Source organism: Bemisia tabaci, chromosome 2, assembly GCF_918797505.1.
Source record: "Bemisia tabaci chromosome 2, PGI_BMITA_v3".
In the NCBI taxonomy this organism is placed as follows: Eukaryota; Metazoa; Arthropoda; class Insecta; order Hemiptera; family Aleyrodidae; genus Bemisia; species Bemisia tabaci.
The window spans coordinates 44,627,496-44,649,414 of record NC_092794.1 but is presented as its reverse complement, the minus strand read 5'-3'; the positions used below and the strand labels follow the sequence as shown (position 1 = coordinate 44,649,414).

Genomic DNA, 21,919 nt, shown 5'->3' with positions numbered 1-21,919 from the left:
TCTCGGTTTGCGACGTCGCAGACTTCCTGTCATACTTTATTTTTTAAATGAAAAACTACTTAACATCTATTCTTGAAAATTTCTGTGATTTTTCCTCTTTGTGCGGAGATAATTCCGTGAAAATTTCAAGGAATGATATTGATTTGATCTACTTCAAAAAAATAAAATGTGAGCGTAGATTTTTAAACACCGCAAACGAGATACGTGGTTTGGTAGTTTCACCGTCGATATACCACTGCTGCCGTGCTGAGAAAAAACGCCGATGAGCCCTCATATGTTGCCATATTTCCTTCAATAAAAGTTAAATTCACCGGGAAAATTGTGAATGTTTGTTTTTTAAAATTTTCAGTGATTTTTTTTCGCGATATAATCTTAAACATATGTAAATTTCGAGGAAAACTATGCTAAACTTTCCTCACTAATACATGTTTTATTAGAGGAGATTCGACGACTCTCGAATGTTCATACGGCGTTTTTCCAAAACACGGCAAAGTAATAAACTGCACTTCACACACTGCACTGCGGCACTTTCACTGAAATATAAATACACTGGAATAAAAGACACATTGGATCTAGAGTCCAGACTCTTGAAAATATTGCCAAGAAAAAATACTCTTGATTCAATCAGATTTAAGATTAAATCAAAAGGAAATCCGCTGAAATTAAGAGGCTTGGTTCTTGAGTATTCTTTCTTGTCCATGTTTTTAAGAGTCTGGACTCTAGATCCAATGTGTTTGTTTTTCCAGTGTACGACTATACATGCATAAGAGTCGCTCTCATAGCGCTCTCTGACGCTCTGCAACGCCTAACGGCCACAAAACTCGGTCTTCCCACAGGTCATCAGGGAGTAAAATACGACTATAAATTCCGTAATTTCCGTACTGATCGTGATTTTTATCTTGTTTCAGCCAATCCTCGCTCTTTTCTTCGCCCTCATCGCCGTCGCCTTCGCCGCCCCGCAATACGGTCACGAATCATCCGGATACAAATCCTCCGGACACGGCTACGAGAGCAAGTCCTACGAACCCGCTACCTCCTACCAGAACGTCAACCTCTACCCCCAACATGGCTACGAACATAAGGAATCCAGCCACAAATACTGAAGACTGCCTCCCTCTGCCGAACCCACCTCACTCAATTCATCGCGATTAATTTATTTCACGCCTCATCCGAAACGCAATCATCTTTAATTTCCTATCGTCATAATGAACCAAAATAAAATTTAATACAAAAAAGATAATATCAATAAAAACTGCAAAATTCAAAATTAATATTGGACTTTGATTATTTCACCCATTCTACGGATCTTCCTAACATGCGCTCTCTAATACAAGAGTCAGAATGAGGAACGTCACTAATACCGATAGATAATGCGCTAGAAAAATTCATTGCCTCATATTAAAGTGCTTGATGATTCGAATTGAAGTTATTCTTTAAACTTTCTTCCTAAGATGCAAAATTGGATGAAAATAGACTTGAAAAAGAAACTTAACCCGGTCTTGTGATGTCATAGAGTGGAATTTCCTGTTGAGACTCATGCATTTTAGCAGATTAGGTCATTCTGTTGCACATCCTCAAATAATTGTTGAATTTAAAATCGGAGGATACTCTTACCATTAATTCATTCAATAAATTTCCCATATTTAATTTTAAAAATCAATTTTCAGACTCTTGCAAAAAATGTATTAGAGAGCATTGCGTATGAGATGAAATTCTGTGATGTCAATACATATTATTTTAAAGGTAAAATATTATACATAAGAACACACAAAAAATTAAAATTTGAAAGGCGAAAAAAAATGTCTCCTGAATTCAATTTCTTGACGAAAGTTTATTGATACGTTTCACAATCCGAAATTATTGATAACGTTTTTTCTCCTTAAAAAAGGCACACTTAAGTTCTGCAAAAATTGCGTATCGGTACATTTCATGCAGGGTAGGATTAAGGGGGTGGCCACATGGGCCGCGGCCCATGGCGGCAAAATTTAGGGAGCGGCAAATTTTGCAATCTTTTTGAATGTAGGTATCAAAAAATGAGAGAAAACAATCGGATTCAGAAAATAAATTACAAACGAGAAAAGGCGACAAAATCTCTCATTTCCTGAGAGAAAAAGTACAGTAATTTCTAATTTTTGGTCTTTCGGTGATACATAAGACAACACCTTCAATTAGTCGAGTTAAGAGAGAAACCAAACACACAATTTAACCTGGAACGGAGCGACGCGGCGGTCGGCATGAAACACATAGCGCCTACAAGACTGCATGAATACCTCACGCATTGCGCCAACACAGTGCGGTCGGCGCGGCAGTGGAAGTTAAAATTTTTAACCACATTTGTGTGTGTTCTTACATAATTTTTTCGTTCTTTTTTATAAATGGAAGGCCTTGTCCAAACAGGGATGGGTTTACGGAACTGAACTTTTGTTAGTGTTGACAGGGCTTTTACAAAAAATGTGCCCAACACGAGTAAACGCGTCTTATACACCCCTCCCCCACCGGCACGTTCACTTGATGGTTTTTATAGATCGTATTCGGCGGATCACGCAGGTGAGATTATATTGATATCGATTAATTCAATATATAACCAAAGCCTCAAAAGTCAATTTAGAAATCTGACGTAACGGGTCTTATGTGATCGAATTTGTATTCTCTCGAGTACCAAATGGCAATGAAAAGTGAAATTGTTAGGAATTTTCTCATTTTCAGCTTTTCCACATTAAATCCTAAAATTTTTGTTTGAGGTTATGTTCTATTATTTTGAACCGAACGATACATCGAACCACTGTCAAATGCGATCTAATGATGTTTCAAAACAAATGAGAAGGGGGCGGAAAAATACAGGCGGCCCATGGGCGGCATGTAGGTAAATCCGGCCCTGATTTCATGTGTATATCTGTAGAAATGATCCAAACTCTTTTTAAGTGCACTTGAGGAATCATTTTTTTTTTTTTTTTTTTTTTTTTTTTTGTGAACAAATATAAAGTGATTGAACCAAGTAGAGAGTAACTTAGCCATATTGGGATAAAATAAGTCGGAAGCGATTTCCTTCTCGATTACCTTTCTCGACACTGTGCAATTAGACAACACTGCACCGCCGTAGTGCCAATGCACTGACCTTCAAAAGTGATATTTAAGGGGCATCAAATAAAATATTAGCGTCAGAGGAAATATTAGAAGATATTTGTCAAAGCTCTTTAATGGAGTGATAACTCTCGAGCTACAACGTGAAATTGGCCTTTTTCCGATCTTCATTTTTTCAATTTTTATGTCATTTAAAGAGGAGTGTGGAATCATTGCGCGGTGTTTGTTACGATTTTTTTGTGGCCTGCGTCGGTGCTTATTACCTATTGAAAAGATCCGGACAGGCCGAAGGTGAAAATTTGATTTTTATCGACGCAGTCACGGAACAGAGTCGGGTACCATACGACGGTGTACTCAGCGATGACTTAAAATCATCATCAATGTGTTAGAGACCCCAGACTAAATTTTCGAAGCACAAAGCGGGAGAATTTTAAACATAAAAACTGTCAATAACGGTGAAGTTTTCTCAACTGTGGATTACCTTACAATGGCCAGAACTACCTACCCTACTACCATTATCACCGTTCAATGCTACTTTTTTCTGCCTATGGGCTTTGTCTCTGAACCAGGGGGTTTTAAGCTCCTTAGAATAATACTTTCGATTTTGTCAGACATTTTCAGGCGTTTTGTGCCGAAATATTGTCGACAAGTCTATATAAATGGTACTGATAGATTGATTTGGTAGCTACAACATTCGATTTACATCGTTGCTCGATAATTTCATTGTGAGCCGGCACATAAAATCGTCTTATTCATGCCTAAGTGGGGAAAGGCGTCCAATAGTTTCTTGCAATCAAAATTTCAAGTCTAGAGTAAATTCATTTTACGCACTTTTTTGTTGAACCAATACTTTATACTTTTTTTGTGTCATTTTTAAATTTTTGGTAAAGCGCTGCTTTACCAAAAACCGCTGCTTACTTACCGCTGCTTTTGGGCATCTCTGTTGAGGACAATTTGGTGTGGGCAAAAGAGAGTTCTGTCGGCAGTTCTGATTTTTTTACTCACACCGAAGTCTCCTCAGCGGAGATGCCCGAAAATCAAGCAGCGCTGTAACGCAAAAGAAAAAAATGGCATAAAAAAGTTAAATTTAATGGTTAAAATTGCTTACTTTGGATGAGTCATTCATTGAGTCATAATTTGTTGATGAAAAATCGTAATGAACTCACACGAAGAACTTAGATTGACGGTAAAACTGCAAATAGCTAATCTCCATTGCGGTGTTTCAAAATCTCTGCTCCTATTTTACTCACTAAAAAGAGATCGAATCGACATCATGCCTTGTTTTCACAGAGTATTTTTTTCATAGAGAAGAAAAATTACCGGAGTTTTGAAAAAATGTCGTTTCCAGTAGTTTTCCGTGTAGAAAATAAAATGACAGGAAGTCACCGGAAACCGAGATACGAATTTTTGCAATTTTACCATCGACACGTAGCATAGGTCTTCTATATGTAAGAGAGAGAGAGAGAGAGAGATTTCTCACGAAACACAATTCGTTGCAATTCCAGTGACCGTGAACTTCCACAGTCACTCAATCAACTGATTGTATAACTGTACTGTACACTGAAAAAAAATATAGTTTAATCGACAGTGATATGAGTATGGTAAATCATCAGCAGACTCTACAGTAGCAAAGACCGTAACTCTGTGCATTCACCAAAAGTATGGTAAATGCTATACCAGATGTCTGTTTAACAGTACCCAACAGTATCACTGTGTCAAAAAGTAAGTAGAATAATAATACAATTTACCATTCTGGTTAAATTTGTCATATTTTTATCAGTAAACTTACCACCATATCTCTTTTCAACTTTTTTCCCTCTCTACAATTGACATTATCTTTTGGGTACAGAATTTAATGTATAGTGTCTGAAAATCATTTGGCTTAGGTACATTTCGCAGCAGAGAACTGCACTGATTCTGGCTCATGTTAGAAGCAATATATGCTCTATTAGTTTTCCTACGCAGATAATTAATTATTTTATGGTTGAGTCAGATATGGTAGTACCTCATTGCAAGACGTTCATTCCTATGTCATTATTTTGAATATAAAGACTATATTTTGCAAAAAAATTAGGTATTAATATTTCCGGCTCATTTTAGAAAACACATGTGTACCATTGGTTTCCTCGTGCAGATGAAGGCTTTAATGAATAAGGAAGAGATAGTACTTATTTATTGCAAAATTAGGTGGAAAAACGTGTCTTGCGATCTCGATTTCATTTAAAAGAAAAATTAAAAACAGAAAGAACGCATCAAATCAAATTAATTTCATCTAAATGCAAAAAAATGTTAGATTCCTTTTAGCGGAAGATAGAGACCAATATAGGTCTGAACACCTATTGTTTGAAGTTTGAGATGCTTTATTGGAACCGACAAGACTGTGGTAGAATGAAGTTGCTATCGACAATAAGCATCGTTTTACTCTTTTGAGCCATTATCCATCTCGGTGAAGGACAAGCTGAAGGCACTTCCTCCTTGAATGAAAACAAGTCGATTTTCCGGTTCCGGCCCCCAAAAAAACTTGGATAGCCACTGCGGCTTTTAAAATCCGCTAGCCAAATAGCTAAAATCCTGAGCAGTCTTTTCTAGTAGCACTGAGTGTTAAAGGACTACACTAGAAAAAAAACACATTGGATCTAGAGTCCAGACTCTTAAAAACATCGACAAGAAAAAATACTCTTTTCTTGATTCTGATTCAATCATCTACTTCTTGATTCAATCGGATTTTTGCTTCAATCAAGAACCAAGCCTTTTAATTTGAGCGGATTTCCTTTTGATTCAAGCAAAAATCTGATTGAATCAAGAGTATTTTTCTTTGTCAATGTTTTCAAGAGTCTGGACTCTAGATCCACTGTTTTTTTTTTTTTTTTTTTCTTTCTTTTTTTTTTTCGAGTGTACGAAAAAACTTTTAAAAAAATGTTTATATGCATGAGTTAGGAAAGCATTCAATTTTCACTGTAGATAAATTCATGTAAAATGTAAAAGAAGAAGGAAATATTGTAATGAAAGTGCGTTCAATTCTAAAAATCACTTATATTGATACTAAACAAAATAAACTGCAAAACATTCGACGTTAAAAACTTGACAATTTCACTACGATAAAGTTATAAAAACGTGTAAAAAGGTCGGTAAGGTGGAAATCACACACTGAAAACCAAAAAGGTTTCCTAACTCGAATATTTACACAGTTTTTTCAAGAGTTTTCCTCTGTGAAATAAACGAGTTGTTAACTTCTTTTAAACGGCCGATGCTATTATGCCTATGCTACTATCATCTGTCCAACAGAAAAAAATAAAAATTGAGCACTCGGGATCCTGGTTACTGGAAAATCCGCACCTCCTAGAGGAGTGGCCTCTTTTAGCAGTATAAAAATTAATAAAAAATGTGCATTTATTTCCGATCATAAATTGTTTGAGAAAAAGAACATTGTTACACGTGAAAAATGCGCGCGGCACTAAACACCAAAAATACGTATCTCTGTTGCAGTGTTGCAAATCTCCGCTCCTATTTTATGTTTTAAAATAAGATTGAACTAATGATATGGCTTAAAATTTTCATAAAACATTACTCACGTACAGAAAAAAAAATCACCGAAGTTATCAAAAAACGTCGTTCAGTAGTTTTCCGTGCAGAAAATAAAGTATGACTGGAGGTCTTAAACGTCGCAAGCCGAGATACGCATTTCTTTGGATCGATCGTTTCACCGATCAAAAAGGACATAGATAATTTACATTTAAAGGGTCAGGCACTCTTGATTTTTGACAATTAGTTGACCAAGTCTTCAGGATAAATGCGGGAAAAGCTGTTAGTATGCTGCTGATTAGACTATTTCGCATGTTTTATTTATCTTGACTGCTTCCTACGATGTTTCAAACATGTACATACTTTACCATGTGTACCCTTTTTAACACGCACGAGACTCGAGATATGCCGACCCGTAAATTGTTTATTCATATATACGTAAACCAGCAAAACACAGATGTATTAATTTTTTTCAAATTGCACAGCAATGATGTGAAGAATAAAAACATTAAGGACTTGAATTATTGGTGTATTATAAGGAATTAATAATACTTAACGATAGGAAAAAGCACAAGTAAATCATATTAAGGCAGTATAAAATTTTTATTTTCATCAAAATAATCGATGCCAACGCAAATTTTTGACACGGTTAACCGAGATGGAACAATACACCACTTGCAAACTCATGCCTTGTTTACTGGAAGCTCAGAGTAAGATAATCACAGATAGAGGATGCATATGTCGAACGCACCAACCACGAAAAACACACGGATGTCACTGCGATTTCGGGATCAGAGAGAATAAAACTTTTGTCATTAATTCTTGTTCTTTCTCTTGAATTGTTACACGGAACGAGTTTACGAGGATGCAATGACCTTCGTCCTCAAATCCGATGTCAACACACACCCAGTTAAACTCTTCCTACGAAAACGTACGCTAATTCACCAACACATATTCGGATACATGATGAAAAACACTTTCCGACGTACCAATTAACAAACGAATTCAATCAATATCCTCATTATCATCTCCAATCATGACAACTTTTTATCAAGCGTAATGCGCTGTTTTTTTATTGCTCTTTTTTTCACGAGCTTTTTTCATTCAGACTTTTCGCGAAAATGTCCTTCCTAAGTGCTGGTTTTTATGCTTTAGATTAGCCACTCGGAGACATATAAAAGCTGGCCGCTAACAAATCAGCATCATTCACTCCTCACAGTTAATTCTTACAGTTCCCTGTGCAACCAACAACAACACCCAAACTCAAAATGGCCTTCTTCAAAGTAAGTCACAATTTTCCAAAACGCATTAAAACTGTATATGAGCTTCATATTTGAGACTGAGAAATTTTAGAATATATTCACATCAAACTGATTCTTAAAAACGTACTTTCAAAAGTCACCTTTGAAACCCATAACTTTAGCTTGATACTTTACTACAGATCGGATCTTGTTCTTTTAAAAGCTGAGACTTTGTTCCTATTGTATGAATCGACTTCCAAAGCTTTTCAAAATCCAACTTAATGAGAACTTGTTTGAAACGATAATACCGCAGTATAGGTAACAACTAAGTTATTTTTTTCATTTATTTGTTTGTTCATTTCAATAATGGAAAAACTACATTTATATCATCTCTCGTCTCACTAAAGGGGCAGATTTTCTGTTGAGCCTCAAGTTCCCAGGCTTTTATTTAATATTCCTATATTCCCCAAAAATCGAATTTCGAAACTGCTCTTCAAATCGAATATTGGTGCGCCAAACCTCTGAATCCTACATCGCCAGCATCTGGCATCCCCCTCGTAACTTTGGAGCAAATTGACTTGAACAAGTGCTCGTAGGAACGACTTTTGCCCCCCGCCCCCTCACACAAAAATTAAGGGGATCACCCCCAAAAGGGACAAGAACCTAAGGGTTTTAGGGATTGTGCGGAACTTTTGTGATCACTTAGTATGATGTTACCCGATATTTCAACTGTGTAATTTTATTGCTTTCAGTGGTTCATCTTCGCCGCCGTCGTCGTTGTTGCCGCCGCTGAATACGGATCTTCCGGATCTTCCGGATACGGACACGGATCTTCCGGATACGGACACGGATCTTCCGGATACGGACAAGGATCTTCCGGATCCTCATACGGACACGGTTCTTCCGGATCTTCTGGACACGGTGCCTCCGCATACGGAGGTTCTTCCGGATACGGACATGGATCATCCGGATACGGATCTTCTGGATACGGACACGGAGCCGCCACCTCCTACCAGAACGTGAACCTTTACCCAACACAGGAACATTACTCCGCTCCCAGCTACGGTCATGGATCCAGCTACTCAGCTCCCAGCTACTCAGCTCCCAGCTACTCTGCTCCCAGCTACTCTGCTCCCAGCTACTCTCATGGTTCCTACGGATCCAGCCACTCTGCTCCCAGCTACGCTCATGGCTCCTCATCCGGACCCAGCTACTCTCATGGCTCCAGCTACTAAGAGTGCACTTCATCACTACCCATCCATCCCCATCCCTCTTAATTTATTTCACCCCCATCCACTTCAAACATTTTAATTTATTGAACCATTCAAAATTCAAAAATAAAAATCCGAAAGCTCATACAACGTCTTTTTAATTTGTCATGCACGCAGAAAGCATGAAACGCAAGTTTGTGCCTTTGAACTAAAAATGTATGCATGGAAAAACCGAATGTTTTTTACCATACTGAGAACTCATTTTTGAAATTATACACTTTGTTTCTAAATTCAAAATAAATGTGTGAGTACAAACGACCGGGTAGTCTGTAACTTATCTAAATGGTTAGAAATAATTGGTTACTAAAATTAATGGTTCAAACCAAGGGGCTGGCCAGTTCCCACGGTTTCACCCGTTTGAGGCGTCTAAACTCATTTGAGTTGTCAAGTAATAGTAAAGCCTCGGTGTTAGGATGGTGATGGAGCCGTCTCTCATAGTTGGTTGCAACTTTAGTTATAAATTGCGAGACGGTCTCCATCCCCAGGTCTCTATGGATATCAGAGTTACGTTCATACCATCGTGCTCCGACTATCTGTCTCAGAGCACGATTTTGGACTCTTTGTAAAATTTCTATATTGGACCGTGCTGCACACCCCCAGATTTGAGCTCCATATGCCCATGTGGGTCGTACAATTTGTTTATATAATAGAAGCTTATTACTAATACTTAACTTAGATTTTTTACCTATTAACCAATACAATTTTTTAAGTTTGAACAAGCATTCTTCTCTTTTGATTTTTATGTGTTCCTTCCACTTTAACTTAGTATCTAGGTGTATACCTAAATACTTGGCCACTTCTGAAGGTTTTAATAGGACTTTATTGAATATAATGTTAATGTCCTTGATACTACGGTTAGAGAATATCTTATAAATAGTTTTTGCACAATTAAGTTTGATGTCTTTTTCACTCGTCCAGTTATAGAAATTTTGAAGGTTATCTTCAAGTTCAAGTGTAGCTAATTCCTGACTTTTATTGCTAGACAAATACGTAGTATCATCAGCATACTTTCCTAAGAGGGATTTTCTGGTTGGAGCGGGAATATCTGAGGTAAACAGTAAATATAGCAATGGGCCTAGAACTGAGCCTTGCGGGACTCCTGCCAGAATTGGTTTTTCGTCCGACAGTGCCTCACCTACTCTAACTCGGAAAGTTCTGTCAGAGAGATACGATTGGATTAATCTAACATGACAAGCAGGGAGAAGATTTGCTAACATTTTAATAAGGAGTTTATGAGAGACTTTATCAAATGCTTGTGCAACGTCTAAGAATGCAGAGACGCAATATTCTCCTTTTTCAAGGGCTTTTTCAATAAAATTGGTTACTCTATGTATTTGTTCAATGGTAGAGTGTTTAGCTCTAAAACCGAATTGAATATCTGGCAGTATGTTTTTAATATTGATTACTTTTAATAGTCTAGGAAGATAAAGTCTTTCCCATAGTTTTGCTATGGATGAGAGCAAAGATATTGGACGATAAGAAGAGGGATTTCTTTCGGGTTTGCCTTTTTTATGAAAAACTATTATTATTGCTTCTTTAAATTTGCTAGGGACATATTGTAGATTGATTATTGCATTAAAAATTTGGACTAATTTATGAATTGCTTTATCAGGTAATTTTTTAAGGATGAGGCCAGTAAGTTGGTCTTTTCCTGGGGCTTTTTTTGTTTTGCATTTGCTTATTAATTTGGTAACTTCCCCAAAAGAGAAATGGGGTATTTCGTGCTCTGTTTCTATCAGATCTGTTTCATTTAGATGCAGGAGAATATCGCGTTTCGTAGCATTGGGTAGTGAATTGGGTTTAAATACTTTTTCGAGGTGGGTTGCGTGTAAATTTGCTTTATGGAGGTCAGTTTTGGCCCATTTCCTTGTATTATCATTAAATAAAGGGGCATTATGTAGTGGTGGACGTTTTATGTAACTGATCGCTCTCCAAAGGGAGTAGTCGGTTGCAGGTGAGGCATCTAATGTTTTAATAAATTTTTCAAGTTGATTATTTCTAATAGTCCAAAGCTCATTTGTTAGTTCTCTTGAGATGGAGTTAAAATAGGCTTTATCTTCGGGGTCTCTGGAGCGCAGCCATCTTTTCCTAGCTTTTCTTTTTTCCTTTATGATTTTGAGGATGTAGGGGGGGGTTTTATATCCGGCTTTAATGTGTTGAATAGGGGGAGGGGTGGCATTTTTCGCCGCATCCTGTATGATTTTAACAAGATTTTCTAGTTCAGAGTCGATTTTTTGCGGAGTGTCTAATTTAGGGTCTGCATAAAGTTTAATTCTTTCATTAATGTAATCCTTAAAACATTCCCAATCAGTGGCTTTATTTATAAGTCCAGTAGGAGGTGTTGTAAAAATTGGAGAGGCTGCTAAATGAAAGTGGACGGGGATGTGGTCAGACGAAAGTTCATCTTCTATTAATGACGTATGTATATTTTGCTTGAGAAAATATTTGTGTATGTTTTTAAAAAAACAAAAAAGAAGAAGAAAAAACACAATAGAAACCATGCGCATCTTTTACACTCAGAGAAAATATATTTTAGATGACACTAACAATCTAAACAATGCAATGTAGCAAAACACAGGATAAAATTTGGAGATTAACACCATTTTTCGTCTGAAGGTGATTGCTGAACCACTTGCTCAACTCTTGTGTCATCAGTCATCATTAGATGAATCAGAGCGTTGATTTCCGCTAGTAAAATTACACCATTAAAATAATAGTAAAGTGGTCTTTGCAAACAGTCTTTGAAATATATTGTCACTGACTGTGCTCATTCCAAACAGAGGCAAATCCTCATTTAACACAAAACACTCATTGTGGTAAATGACATTTTTAATTAAACCACTTATGGAAAGTCACTATTTCCAACTCATATTGGGAAAAAGAACATAAAATTCAATAATTTCAGAAAGTTCACTGGAAAAAAAACAAAAAACATTGGATCTAGAGTCCAGACTCTTAAAACATCGACAAGAAAAAATACTCTTGATTCAATCAGATTTAAGCTTAAATCAAGAACCCAGCCTCTTAATTTGAGCGGATTTCCTTTTGATTTAAGCTTGGATCTGATTGAATCAAGAGTATTTTTTCTTGTCAATGTTTTCAAGAGTCTGGACTCTAGATCCAATTTGTTTTTTTTCCAGTGTTGCTACAATAGATAATGAGTATTTTTCAGTTAAATGAATTCAAATTACATCATTATTAAATTAAATTCATCATGATATAGCATGTGCAGAGAAAATTCAAACTTTAAGAAATTTGTAAAACCGCTTATCATCACAGCGTCCTCCATTTGATGCATCCATCAAAGACTTACTATTTTAAACATTACTTGATACAAATATATTCAACAATATGTTATTCTCTATACCATTTAAAATAATTTCGGTACCAATTGTTCGTTCAATCCGGCAACATTCATGATACGTGTAAGTTAAACACACCGAACCCTGAATGCAAGTAATATGCGAGTTTTCTGTTTATTTTACGCTAAACCAATATTCATAAAACTTGGAGCTGTCCAGATTTTGAGTCAGTTATACGCACCGCGGGTTGACGTTTAATTTATGTGTCCGCGCGCAAATGGAGACCTTGCCAAGAGTACGCACTGGTGACTAATGTATATCATTAGGTGTCTAGTTATGGGAGCTGCAATTTGTTTTTATGGATATTTTGTGGTTGGTCCCTGCGGTTGACCTGCAGCTCACTGTCCAGTCATGGCCTTTTTCAAATCAGTATCAGATGTATTTTGAACACAGTATAAGGATATGGGAGAAAACACTCAACATTTTTTCCCTGACTCTAATTGACATTTTTGGAACTTCTTAGCTTTGTTTTCCAGGCTTGAAATGGTATGGACTACCATGTTAATTTGTGAGGAAAATTTTTCCCCTCCCTCTCTTTTCCTATGAACTATCTTCAGAGGTAGAACCAGAGATATGGTTGAATCAGCCAAAAATATGGTTAACTCAAACATACCCTAGGCTGCTACAAGTGTCGATTTTAAAATTTGAGAACACTGATTTACCTCCACTTAAATGTATGTTAAACAATCGATTGTTGGTGAGGCAGCTCGATATTTTTGATGTAGGAGAAACAGTGTTGTCAACTCGCAAAATCGGCACTGGAGAAGACATATGAAGAGCACACCATTGTAAAAAAAAAAAAAAAAAAAAAAAAAAAAAAAAAAAAAAAAAACACCAAGCACTGGAAAAAAAAACACATTGGATCTAGAGTCCAGACTCTTGAAAACATTGACAAGAAAAAGGACTCTTGATTCAAGCAGATTTAAGCTTAAATCAAAAGGAAATCCGCTCAAATTAAGAGGCTTGGTTCTTGATTTAAGCTTAAATCTGATTGAATCAAGAGTATTTTTTCTTGTCGATGTTTTTAAGAGTCTGGACTCTAGATCCAATGTGTTTTTTTTTTTTTTTCAGTGAGGTTGTACCAGACAATCGAATCATTTTTAATAGGCCTCAAAGAGGTGATCATCTGGAGAGTCAACCATCGAGCCCTGTTCATCTGCGCCAGATTAAGTCCTGGCGGGGAGCGGCTCATTGTCAGTTTACTGTCGTTTTAGGCAAAAACCGCGTGCTTTCATTGGATTTCTCTTAAAGTTAAGAGGTTCTTGCCTAGCAGGGTAGTTCTGAGGTATCAAGAGAACCGCCGCGTTAGAGTGTCACACTGTCAAAACAATTGAACTACATTTTGCAATTTGGAACTATAAATTCTAGCCCGGTTTAAAAACAACGTGTGTGCCATTAGTTTCTCCATGCACATAAGTGTTTTTCTAGAAAAGCTACAATTTATAATTCCAAATTGCAAAATGCAGTCCAATTCATGGTAATAAAGTGACAGCGCTGAGATTCCCCGGTTGCCAGATCATCACCTTTTCTACATTGGTATATTAATCCGTACCAATAATCTCTCAAATTTATATATTAATTTATACCAACGATCATTGTATGTTTGCAAACTCGTACAGCTTTTCTTGAGGGATGGGATGGTCTATTACTTGAATAATTTAATCCATCGTGGTTTTGTACTATTTATGGAATTGTTTTTCGGCATACAAAAAGTTCAACACCTGTTGTGGGAAGCCGCGATCGCAGTAAGACCAAGTTACGACGGTAGACCACGATGGCAAGAAAAAAAAAGAAAAAAAAGTTGGCCCTTTTAATTATTGGCGGTCATCTTAATGCCGTAAAAAAGTATAAGGGGCGATTGGGAGAGGGAGGAATTTTTGGAGGGGAGTTATGATGTGGAGAGGTACAAATGATGAAACCGTGATCGCCTTCTATTTCCTGAATGGTAGACCACATGATCAGCAAAAGGAACACATGGATTAAATTTTGAAATAAGGAACCACTATCTCTGGCTCTCCCATAAAAGCACCTATCTGCACAGGGAAACCAATGGCACGTTTGTATGTGGTACGTTGTTCCTAAAATTGGCCAGAGATAGTGGTCCCTTATTGCAAAATGTAATCCACGAGTCGAGTCCAGATCAGGAGAAATTTTTATCTAGAGAATTGCTGTCAGAATCATTTTGAGAGGACTTTTCCGGTAATTCCAAGTATTTATGAGAGAGAAGAAGAGAGAACATGCGGATGGAAAGCCAAAGTAGAATAGCCGAATTTAACCGACGAGGTGGCAACGCAAGCGGTCCCATCAATTTCGCTCTGAAACTTACACCTGCGTACGACAGAACTACGGATGCCGCGGGCAATTCGGTGCAGCACGGGCGAGCCTCCAGCCCACGCTTACGTCATCGTCGTTGGAGCCCGCGTCATGAAAGGGGTTACAGATACATTTCCATCCGATCCAATTCCTCCTCCACTCGGCGCACAGTAATGAGCCATCCAAAGAGCTCTGCTGACACGAAATTATTGCCTGAAACTGCCATGCATATTTGGACCACATTAGGTAGAAAGAAACCAAGCCACGTCAGCTAGGTCCCGAAGGAGTGGAAAGAATGTTGGATTACAGCTACCCACAAAAAAGGGAAAAAGGACGATCTCGATAATTATCGTGGATTGTCGGTGACCGGGACGATCAGTAAACTTTATGGCAAGATATTGAAAGCTAAAATCGAAGAAGAATGGATTCATCATGAGGCAGAAGAGCAAGCGGGTTTTAGGGCTGGCAGATCAACCGTCGACCATCTATTTTGCATCACCCAGGTTATTGAGAAGAAGATGACGTCAGCTACTGCCAAACTTAATTGGGGCATTAAAGTTTTTTACTTGAAAATGGTTGTGCGGGTTTCTGTGCGAATTTTGGTAAATTTTCTGCATAGTATGCTAAATTCCTTAAAAATGTCAAAGTAATCCGTACAGACTTTCTCTTAAGATAAGTTAAATCACCAAGTTTTTGGCAATAGTCGATGTGGCTTGATTCCTTTTAGCTAAACTCGGTCCATTTGTGGTAGGATCTGTGAAAAAATACTTTTGCAAAAATTTAGAATTGATCGGGACCTCAGTATAAAAGAGAAAGATCGATACATTTTTTAACGCAAGTTTGACCCTAAAAGTTGTAAAATCGAGGGAAAAGTAACGTCTTGAAGTTTCAAGACAAAAATTCCTGAGTTGTAGGTTGAACTAGGTGAAAATTTAGATTAGGTTCGGAATTCTGACATGAAAAAGAGCAGCCAGCGCCCTCCGTGATGTGAAAATTAAGCTAAAACCGTGCGTAGCTTGTTCCCATAGCTTCTAGAGATCATTTTCCGTTGAGAAATCAAAGTCACCAGTTGTGACCTTTTCCTCTAGATTCGGCTCTCCCGGAGAATTAAATCACCCAGAGCGGAAATGCCCCATCTCGGGAAAATGAAATATTTCAGGAGGCTATAAAAACTGCGCAGATACCAGAAAATGAGTGTTTCTACGCAAAAAAATTAACATCGTTAAAAACCCGGCTGTGTCATTTTCGAACTGAGAGATTCAATTTATTGTTCCCGGGAAATGAGGGCCCTCCTCACAGATCTTGACCATTTCATCACATAACACGTTCCTATGGGTGCTCTTTCAAGATTTTACAAGAGGAACAATGCAACCACATTTAAACTTCTACCTGTAGTATTAAAGAAGATATGAACTTTTAAAGGTTCCAAATGGAGATGTTGCATGTGTGAGGAATTTGCGATTTGATTGTCGATTCATTGTAAAAGTTTGCGAGAAACACGATGGTGCCACTGGTTTTCTCTGAAATCATCTCCCAAGCTCAAAAAAAGCTCTCAAGTTGAGACTTAAATGGAGGGGATATCCCACGCTATCCTGAGAGTCCACCTCTACATCAAGACGAACTCTCCATGCAAAGATAGGGAGCAAATACATTAGCAGGGTTGCCGTGTTTTCAGTTTTGGAGTCTCCAAATAAAGTGGCAGCTTTGTCAATGTATTTGCTCCCTATCTTTGCATGAAGAGTTGTCTTGATGTAGAGGTGGACTCTCAGGATAGCGTGGGATGTCCCCTCCATTTTGGTCTCAACTCGAGAGCTTTTTTTGAGCTTGGGAGTTGATTTCAGAGAAAACCAGTGTCCAGTGTGAAAACCAGTTTCATCGTGTTTCTCGCGAACTTTTACATAAGAATCAACAGTCAAATCGCAAATTCCTCACACATACAACATCGCCATTGTGCACCACTGTGCGGCGTTCGCCTCGTGCGGTAAGTTCATGCACCGCACCGGAGAATCGCTCGGTGAGGAAGACTTCGTCGCTCCTCTGACGTAAGGGCGTATATCTATTTCCGCATGAGCCCTGAACAGCATATGTTTTTATGGAGAACAAGGCTCGTGTGGAAATCAAGTTACGCCCTGCCGTCAGAGGAACAACGAATTGAGGATGTCCATGCGGTCAGGTGCCATACCGTCACGCCTGTGCACATCTCATCATGAAAAAGCGGGTGCAGTGCCGCTTATTTTTTCAATGATCATCTGCAAAGGGGGTGTTACAAATTTTACGTAACGCTTTTTTATCGATTTTTCTGTGTTATTTCTCATCTGTAACGAGATTCATGCTCTTTGCGGGAGCCCAGAATGACACAATTTTCTGGAATTTAAAATCGGGAAATGTCACTTGGAACGTTCACAAAGGGAGACTAATGGGATCAATGCTGCTTCTATAACAAGAGCCAGAAATAGTAGTTCCTAATTTAAAAAAGCAGTTAAATTGTAGATGCATATACTTAACCTAAATTTACGGCTTCTGGTGTGTTTTCCGTATTGGATCAGAGGAGTCATCAAATTGAATTGAAAAGTGTACTGTATTGTACATTCAGAATCAAATATATGGACCAAATCGATAAAAATAAAAATTTTAGCCATTATCTCAGTTTCAATACAAGCCTAACAAGCCTAAGTTCCTAACTTGGTTTGACTAACGAGGTTAACGCGTTCACAAGACTGAGACCCTCTCTTGACGCATTAGCGGATAGCTTCGAGGTTTCCCACTTTTTTCTTAAAAGCAAAGAGTAATGAAGGCAAATGTGGCAAATTTCTTGAGGGTTTCACACTCTTAGCTTCAATTAAGTGTAAAGCTCGACATTTTTGATCAATTAGCAAGTAAAAAAAACGGATTTTTTTAAAGGACCTGCATCGGCAGAGCTTTATCATCTTTAAAGACGACATCAGATTGCATTTGCTGGGTAATTACCTTCTCTTTCGGTAATATTATAATCACAGCCTTCCAAAATCAAAGCAGAATATTTTAATATAGATATTATAATATTCTTCAAAAATTCGACCTGATAGCGATCTCGATTTAAGTCACGTCAAAAGGTGAACACAGACTGCAGGTGCCGATTATTAAAGAAGAAAAAATTCAATTTTCACGCTAACCACTTGATCGAAAATATAAAATCCGTACACGAAGTATCAATATGTAAAGCAATTAAAGTTTACGAAACTGATGAAAGATCGATGCGCATAAGTCGGGCGCTACACCTCAAATTATGTAAATCAAATAATCGCTTCAGTGATAATTGATGAGCCCTTCTGCATAATTGAAATTGCAATTGATGAGCTTACAGACGGGGCGACCACCTAAAAATTGTCTAAAGCTGCATCCTAAGGAAAGGGGTAATAATTTACACACATACTGCAAAATTTATAATATAATAATAAATCTCTCGTACATTATTCCTAGCGGTAGATGAATTTATTAGAGCTTAAATACATAAATAAAATTGTAATGTTTAATAGAGATGGTTCTCAAAACAAATTAAGATAAAGTTCATTAAATGTACGTATTTCATCGGAGTTTCAGTTACGGATCGGTCACACAGGAGCGAAAAACCAATAGGCGAGAACGAGAAACACGCACTGACAGCCGCCTGACCGGCAACTATTTTAACTCTCATGTAAGGCATGGAAGTGTCACACGAGGATGAAGGCGTTTTTGAGGCCGTTCGCTCAGAGTCGTTACGATCAAAAGGCGGTGATGGATTTACACTGCGTTTTATGAACAGCTGCGATATAAACACGGGTTTGCAACTTAACAACTCAACTAAGTGGTTTTGACCAGATATGCAAAATTGCGGTGCATTTACTCAAGGATTTAGTCCTCAGGATACTGTGCGAAGGTTGGTAAAAATTATTCCTACTGCATCTGTTCAACTTTTCGATAATAACAATTTTGAAATCGGTGTTTTTAGAACGAGATAATTTAACCGTTGGCGGTGGGAGGAATATTTTGATTTTTTTTTTTTCATTTCTTTTACTTTAATTAACAGTGGCGAGGCGTGAGTGATCGATTATCAATATTTCCCCATTTGAGGCTATGGTAAAGAATCGATTATTTAGGTGTTCGTTGCGAACGCCCTGTTTATCGATATTTTTCCATAGGTTTAAATAGCAGATCAATCGATAAATCGCAAAGCAAGCCACGCCAATATTCATTAAGTGCTTTGTTTGACCATGATAAGGTAAATAATATTTAAGAACATTTAATGATTACGAAAGATCATTCAGGACTAAAATAAAGTAGACAATGGGCGTTAGACAAGGTCTTAATTAGAAGAAAACGTGGCATGTTATCTCTTTGAAAGTTGAATGGCTTGAAAGTTGTTCTTAAGGATACAAGGAAGTTTTCTTACGGATTTCAAAATCCGATTCTTCAGCCAAAGTCGACAAAAACCGTTTTGCTGAAACTTTTGCCGCCGTATAGAATTTTCTTAGACGGTCAGAATTTAACTTATTTTGACGCAAAAAAGCAAAGTAAACGAGTGATCGTGGCAACGTAGTTCCCGGGCACTGTGCCCGGTTCACTAGAATTCTGATCTTTGGTCGTGTATCGTGGGTGTGAGAAGCAAATTAGCGGCCATTAAAGTTCTGTGCGGCTTTTTTGTTGTCAAACCTTGTTCCAATATCCTATTATACAGAAAGTGCGTGGCAAATCGCTAATGCATGCCTTGCACAAATCTGTGACCGGTATGAACAAGGACTTTGAAATAAGCGTAAAAATCACTCTTTCGAGGATTTCTAAAAGTTAAGCAATCTGAAAGGTTCACGAAAACTCAATCAAAATTGAGCCTGCTGCAAACTTCAGCTAAAACAATAAGAAGGGTTTTATAGGAAATGGATCTGAAATCATGATAAGCACATTGGCAAAGTCTCAAGTATGCACTCCTACCTACACAATCTCCTTGAGAAATATGCGTTTTTTTAAGCTTTCCGCTTCAAAAACATTATTTTGGTAGAGGTGAGCATTTCGTGAGAGGAGTCGTTCCATCCAACCCTTGCGCACTAGGATGCTACGCAATATTCAACATAGCCGACGCCAACCTGCCGAAACACACATGACGAGACGGTATTTTATCAACCGGCATGTTTATAATGAAGATGTTGCATGTGTGAGGAATTTGCGATTTGACTGTTGATTCTTAGTAAAAGTTCGCGAGAAACACGATGGTGCCACTGGTTTTCTCTGAAATCAACTCCCAAGCTCAAAAAAAGCTCTCAAGTTGAGGCCAAAATGGAGGGGATATCCGACGCTATCCTGAGAGTCCACCTCTACATCAAGACGAACTCTCCATGCAAAGATAGGGAGCAAATACATTGACAGGGCTGCCACTTTATTTGGAGACTCTACAACTGAAAACACGGCAACCCTGCTAATGTATTTGCTCCCTATCTTTGCATGGAGAGTTTGTCTTGATGTAGAGGTGGACTCTCAGGATAGCGTGGGATTTCCCCTCCATTTTGGCCTCAACTTGAGAGCTTTTTTTGAGCTTGGGAGATGATTTCAGAGAAAACCAGTGACACCATCGTGTTTCTCGCAAATTTTTACATAGGAATCAATTATCAAGTCGCAAATCCCGCACACCTGCAACATTTCCATTAGGGGTAAATTTTAGACTTTCCCGATGCGCTCATCGTGCTTTGAGAGCCATTTTCAATAAAGAGTAACTTTCTTTTTGCTCTAGCTGAAGTATGCACCAGGCCCATTGAATTCTCGACTGCGCGAGTGAGGAAATCTTTTCCGCGATTTGTATTCATTTCTTCTTTCTTTTAGGTCGATGTTTCCAGCGAAGAATAGCAGACTGATTAGCACCCACGTCAGGGTGCACTGCGCGAGAGAGATATGAATAAACTCGTTATTACAGGTCTGCAACACATGTTTTTAATCGTAATTATGCATCGGTCGACTTCATTCATCGCATGTCGCGTGGCGCACACGCACCCTCGTTTGTCACCGCTCTGCGTCGGTTCATTCATAACCATTAGGCCCGCAATGCGATGCTTATGAGCTGTTTCAGACGGTTTCGCAAGGATGCTATCGCCTCGTTCAATTTGAGGAAATTAGGTCTTGAGCCGAGATCATCCTCATACCCCAACGTATGAAGAGCCAATTTATTTATTATTTTTTTTTTTTAAAAAAAGGAAACTTTATTGAAGCAAAACGTAACTATTACAAGAATATGTCTTGGATCTATCTACATGATGTAAATAAACGAAATTAATTTCATTAAATGGACGTATTTCTGCCAAAAGGAACTATGTGCAATACGGCGTGAGCCCTGTCATGCACAGATCCTTATGGGTCTCAGGGCTCATGTCTTAATGCACATAGTTCCGTTTGGCAGAAATACGTCGAAATATACAAAGTAACGTTAATAATAAAATCAATATTGAAAAACCACTGAAAAAAAATTTCTTGAGATATTATTTTGACTTAAAGCGTCGTTTCTCGTCGACAAAATTATTTGTTTTTTGTTTTTTTTTTTTGTTAGTTTCGAATCTCTTTTTAGTTCAGAATGTTTTTAGTTTAGAATCCGTGGGAAATTAACTTGAAGTCAGTTTTTTTGAGTTTAAGAAACGTGTTTTGCTATTGTTTTATTAACTTAAACTTAACGATAGTAAAACGACGTTTTTTAAACTAAAAGAATTGATGTTGAGTTGAATTTGCGCGGCTTTAACTCACACAAACCAAATTTTGTCGACAAGGAACGACACTTTAAGTCGAAATAATATCTCAAGATTTTTTTCTTTCAGTAGATAAATTAACGCATGAGGTTTAAAATAACAATGTTAAAAGGCTGCTCTGGGTAGGCTGGCATAACAAAGGGAAAAAATTGAAGAAAGTTTAGAATTGTTATTTTTCGGAAAATTTGTAAAGGCTCATAATATAAAGTAGACCCTCCCCTAATATGCACCATTAAGTAAGAGTGACACCCTTTTTGATAAAAAAAAATCATTGAGGACACTGAGCGTAACTCCTACGGCATTGTTTGCAAGAACACCAGTTCTTAATCCAGTTGTTCCATCTGCATGCATTGACGAGAGGAAATTCAACTCGAACGCTACGTCGCGAATGG

General features: G+C 37.8%; 2 protein-coding genes across 3 annotated transcripts in view; one reads left to right on the top strand and one right to left on the bottom strand.

Annotated features, from left to right (window-relative positions):
• Window positions 1–21,919, bottom strand: part of LOC109039997 (neurobeachin-like protein 1) — a 504,582-nt gene that overhangs the window by 54,451 nt on the left and 428,212 nt on the right. The gene's annotated exons all lie outside the window — the stretch shown is intronic.
• LOC140224105 (uncharacterized) lies at window positions 6,012–9,324 on the top strand. Its single transcript, XM_072297382.1, has 2 exons — window positions 6,012–7,886; window positions 8,597–9,324. Exons 1-2 carry the CDS (start codon window positions 7,872–7,874, stop codon window positions 9,077–9,079), a joined length of 498 nt encoding a protein of 165 aa, XP_072153483.1. The 5' UTR covers window positions 6,012–7,871; the 3' UTR covers window positions 9,080–9,324.